At 36.5% G+C, this 7,500-nt stretch overlaps 1 protein-coding gene across 2 annotated transcripts in view; it reads left to right on the forward strand.

The window, feature by feature from the left end:
• LOC138033741 (uncharacterized) overlaps positions 1-7,500 on the forward strand; it is a 42,126-nt gene that overhangs the window by 2,504 nt on the left and 32,122 nt on the right. For both annotated transcript variants that reach the window (XM_068881550.1, XM_068881549.1), the window contains exons 2-3: positions 6,226-6,294; positions 7,000-7,269. In XM_068881550.1, the coding sequence (XP_068737651.1) occupies positions 6,226-6,294; positions 7,000-7,269 (339 nt within the window). The remainder of the gene's footprint in view (positions 1-6,225; positions 6,295-6,999; positions 7,270-7,500) is intronic.

The following is a 7,500-nucleotide window of genomic DNA, read 5'->3' on the forward strand; positions in this document are numbered from 1 at the left end:
AATGGTATCCTTTTAACATGAATTTCATGGGGTTTGGTTTTCATGGCCCATGAAATTATCGTGAAACGTACCAAAAATGATGGCCATGATAATTTTAATGGTATTTTTAGGCCATTTTCATGTTTTAGTGGCCACTAGGTTTATGATGCCATGAATAATATTCTAGTGCATTTTCATGGTGTTGAAACCATGAAAATGCTGTTTAAACCATCAAATGTCATGATGATACAGCCTAGGCATACCTTTGTACTGTTTTCCTCATAAAAATTAGAACTACATGTAGCACTCATAGAAGTAGTGCATGGGCACTAAATATAAAACCATTATGAAAGCCACTAAAAAGTTAAAAAACTGACAAGTTTATTAAACAAAACCTTATTTATTCATTTGTTACTGAATCAAGTTACACCCTTGCGAAATAACTCTGGGAATTCCAAATAGTAAAAAATGCTGCTTGGAATTCTAAATTATGCAAATTAGCTTTAAATTACTAGGAATTTCTGGAAATTTCTTGGAATTAGACCAAAGATTTGGGCAACAGCTGGAATGTTCTTGAACAAACCAAGAAAATAACTGAGAAATAGAAGTGCACATGTGGAACTCAAGAAACAAGGTTATAGTATTCTGCTCCCGTAAAATAATATTCCAGCAAATCAGAAATGTGCTGGAAACGTTTTACTATGTGCAAAGAAGCCACTGCGGTCAAGCTATTAACAGTTACTACCATACTGTAGCTCAGACAAAAAAATAGAATACATTTAAAAGCAGTTAAATCTTTTATTGTATGTACTCAAACATTTAATTCATGTCAAAATCTTTGGATTGGATTCTTGTTTTAAATTTAAATGAACAAAAAAGCTCTTAAACATGATAAGTCACAGAACTAAACCAAGCCTGCAAAGAGAGATCCCCAAGTGTACATCAAACCATAAATGTAACTGTCAAGGAGACAGAATTGCCTGCTTAGCATTTTTGTCTGCTGTAAAGGACCTTTCCTTGCTGTCCCATCAAATAATTATTTTTTTTTTCAGGACGTGTCTCTTCATACTCTTTCATGGCAACTAAAAAAAATACAGTATATAAACTTCAATGATGCAAGTAGTGATTCCTCTAAATCACTGATCATTTCTATTCTAATTTAAGTGTCTCTTTACTTACAAACATCAATAATAGCTTTCTCAGGCAATTTCTGCATTGATTACACTTACCTAGTTAAAGTGGCAGCATTTAGCATTTTTACGATAAGAAATGGCCGTTCTTATACTAGAGACGCAAAATGCGTCTTGTGTTAGTCTTTATACTATACGAATTTAACAGACGCAGAAAAAATGTTTGCCCAAGTTCATCCCAGACGAATTATGCGTCTCTAGTATAAACATGGCCAGTCTTTTGTCATGTATAGAAGGTTTCACGGTCGCCAACATCATCTTGGTAGTGGGGCAAACATGGCAAAATTTACGTTTTCCCCTATTCCCTCTAATAGACAACAAAGCAAACACAACTGGTCACTTGTGAAAAAGGGGAACTGACTGCTGCACTGGATAGACCTAGTAACGGACTGTGCCGCTTATCCCGGCATTCTGCAAGCAATGAGACCCCGTTTGCGTTTATTGAAACTAACAGAAGCCCAGACAATAACCACATTAATAAAAAATCTCGAAACGAGGGCAAGTTGGCAGCAACGTCAGCATAGAATGGCTCGACTCAGCAAAATCCCGCTCTTATAGTACTTGCCTCACCATAGAAACTGTCAAAAAACCGGCGAACCGTGAAAACAACGATTTGCTGCTATTCTGCGAACCGCAGCAAATAACAAAGTGAATGTGTGGGAAAAATCGTGATTTTGATGCTCGATAACTCGAGGAAGGTTGATATTCTGAAATTTCTGTGAATTGCAAACTAAAGATATTAACTAAGAGAGTTAACCGATGAAATTTGATGGACATCGATTCGCTGAGAAGCGAGAAATCGTGTTTTTAGTTTTTCAAACAGATCGTTCTAAATTTTCCTGTGAACGGCTCCATTTTACAGACAAATATATGAAAAATAAAAATTTTATTCGCTTATAGTTAACGCTTACCTTTTTACTTCAGTTGTTGTAAGCATTTCCTTGCCTGGATCAGCATTAAAGGGTAACTAACAAACCAATCGTCACCACAAATTTGTGATCGTTGATATGAACGTTTGAATAAAACCGCTCAAAATTCGCCCAAGAGCTAAAGAGCCTGGACTGGTTACTTAGGTAATTCATCCCCAATTATAGCCACCACTGACTGCTGACCAAAACGAAAACGGCTCACTAGTTTGCAGTCTGGTTTCTCACGTGTTATCCAAGATGGCGGAGGATAACAATCTTTCCAATGATAGTCAGTTTCATTATACATTGACAAAAAATGAGCAAGATTCGAAAGATACTGTAGTTCATTGAAACAATTAAGTGCTGACTTGGAGAGTATAATTTTCAAGAGTAATGCTTCATGTTCCAGTTCGTCTTAAAGGCTGATCGTGAGCGCATCAAATAAGGTAATCCGTTGCTGATATTTCGATTTCTCACATTCTATGGAGTGCATCAGAATAAAAGCTTTCTTTTTCATTTATCCGTGTACACAGTGATATTTTATGTTAAAAGTTTGGAGCCTTTAAGGGACACTGCTTAAGCCAAGTACATGAAGAAGAGTCAGTTATCTCAAAAGACATGCTTTGAATAAGACCAAACCTTGTAAAATTCAAGGCACCAGATGGAATCAAATCCTAAAAGGGCACTTAAGCTTTAATTGTTGTCTCACTGGACTATGCAGTACTATTGCAAAAAATTCTCCTGAGAATTTTAACTCACTCAAGTTGAATCATTGAATGGAATTCCTAAAGATTTTCTTTAAATTCCTAGTCCACAGTACCCTTTTTGCTTTTAATTCCCAAAAGTTCCCTAGAGTTCCAACTCAGTGAGTTTTGCTAATGGCACAATTTGAAATTCCTGGTTTTTGGATGCACCAGTTTTTGGAAATCAACCACTCTTCACTTAAAGAAACCCACTCATACCTAAATTGCACTAAACAGCCAGTTAGTGGCTACATGAGTCCATGTACCACTTGCAATTGTGACATCATAACTTTTTTCATTACCAGATGTCTTATCTTCCATTTGGACTTAAACATGCAGTATTTAAGTGTTTGTATGTGGCTTAGAATTTGACCTTTTATTATTTGGTAATCTCAGTGACCACTACAGCATGTTTGTAGAAAGGTAGGAGGTGTCCATTTAAGGAGGTTCAACTTAATAGCTAGTAGCCAACAGGTACTATAGTAGCTGTAGAATAGAAAGACTTTGATGAAAAGTCATGATCATTAAACATTGTAGAACGTATAAATGAGGTGCAGAGTAAATTTTTAGTGCAAATGACAGTTTCTAACATACAAAAAGAGTATATTATACCTAGTTTAAAAACATTTCTCTGCTTATAATTTTGTACTAGTTGCAATGGTTTTCAGTGTCTTTTCAGGGTCTTGAAAATCATAGAACTAGTAAGTTTATCATGAAAATTCAGTAATTTATTTTCACTGCTTTGTCATGGTATAGGTACCAAAGGCATTATTTTCATGGGCTATTTGAGGGCCATGAAAACAAATTCCAATTTGATTCAAGACATTTTAATGGAGTGAATAATTTTTACAGTATTTTCATGGTGCACAAGGAATATCAAGTAAGCACCATGAATTTTGTAAATGCAGTTTTCATGGCCATGAAAATAAAGATAAACAGTTTTTCAGGGCTATTTCACGACTTTTTCACAAAAGCTGGTTTCATAGTGTTGTGCAAATACAGGTGTTGGTGACATTGGTTTCCTTAAACTTACAGTGCAATGCGCCTTACCGTGGCCACCCAACAAACTTTCACATTTGACAACTACATGTAAATACGTCAACTCAAAAACCCGTGCAACGGTGTTCAACTAACATTGTACAACCATACAAACTTTGCAAGGATGCATGACTGTCAATCAAATTTGAACACCCTTTTTGCCAGAAAATTTGTAAAAAAAACTTTCTTAGGTGTCCACGGTAAGTGTGACGCACCTTACCGTGAATCACCATTTGGTTGAGATGTTTCAGTCTGCTTATAGTACAAAGTCCTTCACTCCATTGAGGCTGCCTTGGCCAAAGTTCAAGACCACATCTTGAGTGCTTTTGACTGCAATAAGTCCATAATATTCTTGGTTTTCATGTGACGTCATTAAAATTAAAAAATAAGGAATTATGAATCCTTTTGAGATTTTAGTTTAGTTAGTTACATGTATTTGAATGCCTGAAGACCTTTATCTTTTCACAAATTTTTAGTTTGATAGGGTTTTTCATCTTGTGATAAAGCAACATTGAATTTCTTAGCTTTTGCATGACATGATAGTAAAATTGCGGCTGAGAATGCTATCACATACAGGTTAAAAAAGTGAGTTGTCCACTGAGACTTTGCAATCTGAACAGTCTTTGAAGGGGGTAGTTTCTAAAGAAACTGTGTGCTGCGTCGGTGGGGAAGTAGTATACAAAAATTTGGTTTTGTCAACGGAATTGATAATGTAAATTGGCCACCGTACAGAGATTCTAAAAGCTGACGTTTCGAGCGTTAGCCCTTCGCTCTGACAAACTCAATGACATATGTTTTTGTTAACTTCCGGCTGCCTTATTTGTGCCCCTCGGAGGGACACAAACGTGGCGTCTCCATACAAAACCTTATAAATTTGAGTAGGACATTTCTTTGATTATACAGTTTGTATCTCCTGCATGAAACATCGCAGACCTGAACCTTATCGAGACTGTTTGAATATTCATCTTTTATTTTTTCTCTTTTTTTGTTGAATGGTTTTAATGATGGTGTGACAGTGAAAACTGGCAATTGTTTTTATTGAATCTGTCAGCCACCTTTGATACTGTTGACCGTTTCACACTGCTGTCAAGACTCTTGCAGAGATTTACAAAGTTTCGTTGTTAATTGGTATGCAAAGGTTTCGATGATTAGCTCCTGTTTATATAATTATCAGAAATGCTGTGTTACTGCACCTGTTCCTATTCCCTGCACTCTGGATCACAGAAGCTGCTGGTTGTACCACAAACATCGGAGACAGACTTTTTTCAGTTGGAGCTCCAAGAATCTGGAATGATACCCTATGAAATAAGAGTTTCTGTCTTGTGATTCATTGACAAAATATAAAAGGGTCTCAAAGACTTAGAGATATGCATGACAGTAGAGATATGCATGGAAATTAATTTATTCATATAGTTTTAACATTTTTATTTTTTTAATTTTAACTTGCTTACTTAGTCTTGGAAAGCAATATCAAAAAATAGTCAATTCTGGTCTTTATATTATGTATCACGATTATTATTATGACTGTGTTATCTCGGGTTTAGTAAGATGTTACCGGAAAGTTTGTAATGTTCCCAAGAGAAAGCTACACCCAGCAGCCTCAGGTCTCAATAACTTTTCTAATAATCTTTGCCATGCCCAAAAGTGTGGCCTTCTGCGTTACATGTAGCTCCCATTTTCCAGAACAAAGGATCCCAACAAATTGACCTGCTCCCAACCGTCCTCACATTGCAGGGGTCATGGGTTGCACTTGAATTTTCAGATGTCTGTAAGAGACAATTGATGAAATTGTCCAGATAAGTCCGAGGATCACTTCTCTCTCTCTCCTAAAGATTTTTCTGCTTTTAACATCACAAAATGAGGGGTGGTCCACAGGGGTAGTCCATGGACTGGATCCATGAAGGGGTCCTTGCACCGGCTCCACGGGGGTGGTCCATGTTTTGTATACGTCCAGCCAGCGAGGCATGCCATGCGGTCATGCGCGAGACATCTGAGAACACTTTCAAATGGCCTGATAAACACTATTTAAGTCTATTTAGCACCCATTTTAGAATGGTTAGCTTTTAAATACTGGATGGCGCACATGTACCTCTGATACCCTGTACATGTAAAACTGATTTCAAACTTTTAGTGGTTATCTTAGCCAGTTTTCTTTTATCAGAAGACTATATCCCTTTATATTAACTCAAAATGGATATTCCATATGGAGTAATCAGCAGCCAATTAGTGCACTGTCCTTTTTTAAAGCACTTTGCATGTTGAACCATACAGTTTGTATTTGGACCAACTGGGCAAGCATTGTTTTAAGCTTTTGTGAATTGTTGAGACCAACCATCTCATGGCTTTAGTGGACCTATTTCTTTGCAGGTGTGTGTCACAGGAGGTTTGGGCATTCCAGGCAGTCGCTACGAAATAAGCTCCTCTCGCAATTGCTTTGTAAGTAAAATGAACTGAAATGCAGTTAATGACAATTTCAGTCTGATCCTTGTTACAGTACAGTGTAGAAACCTTAAGACATGCCTACCAACCATCAGGATTTAATCTGAACAACATTTTTACTTTGAAAACATAGGTTGAGAGAGAGAGAGAGAGAGAGAGAGAGAGAGAGAGTGAGTGTGTATCTCTTTATAATAATACTCGTAAAGGTAGCCCACTATCGGCTAAAGCTGCGGGATCATCACAATTTTCATCCCTAATAATTATTTGAAACTGCGGGTTTTTTTTTTTTGTGGGAAATCTTGAATTTTTTTGCTTAATTCAGCATAAATTATAACTACAAATTCTGGCCTGTCTGGGGTTGAGCAGTTTTGAAAGAATGAAAGAAAGAAAATTGTGGACAATAATATTCCAAAACAAATACAACATACTGTGATTTTCAATATATCGTACCCATCCGTCAAAATTTGTGGTTACATGTAAATATATCTGTAGTATTTGCAAATTAGTGTCATAAATTTACACACTTAAAGGGTGAAAACAAAATTGATGATCAGTGATGGTGATGATGATGATGCATAGTTACTATCTCTTTCAGGCTACTCTAAAGACTGGTCAGAATAATTTAAAAGTTATGAACGTATGTTCATGTATGATGGTGAACATGTGTAACCTTCTTTTCTTTGTTTAACTACATGTATGTAGGCTGGTATCTTCATGGGATTCTCCATCGCATCTGCTGTGTTGGCTGGAATAATCATACTTTTCTACAGTGTGATGCTTTCTAATGTTAGAGATTACGACAATGACTACTACGATGATTACAGTTATGATAATGATTACAGACGTTGGTACTCGTATGATACAAAAATGGCACTCAGTGTCATTGTCTTGATCCTTGCCATTGTGGAGGTTGTGGTGGGTATTTGGGCAGCAATTTGTCTTTGTGTGATGAAACCTTGCTGTCCAGCTCAGGTTAGTCTTCCATTATTTTGATCCAAATCCTCTGTCATAGTTGTAGTAAAATTCTGTAGTCTCCCTGGTCCATTTGCTTATGTGTCACTCTCTCTCTTACCTCAATTCTATTACACAAATATGTGCATTTAATTATAAATTAATGCAAAAGCTGCCAGATGGAAATAAAATTACTGATTACTGTCACAGTAAAAATTTCAGTTGTCTAGATTTTATGCTAAACGCTTTAGA

Source organism: Montipora capricornis, chromosome 14 (genome assembly GCF_036669925.1).
Source record: "Montipora capricornis isolate CH-2021 chromosome 14, ASM3666992v2, whole genome shotgun sequence".
NCBI classification, from domain to species: Eukaryota; Metazoa; Cnidaria; class Anthozoa; order Scleractinia; family Acroporidae; genus Montipora; species Montipora capricornis.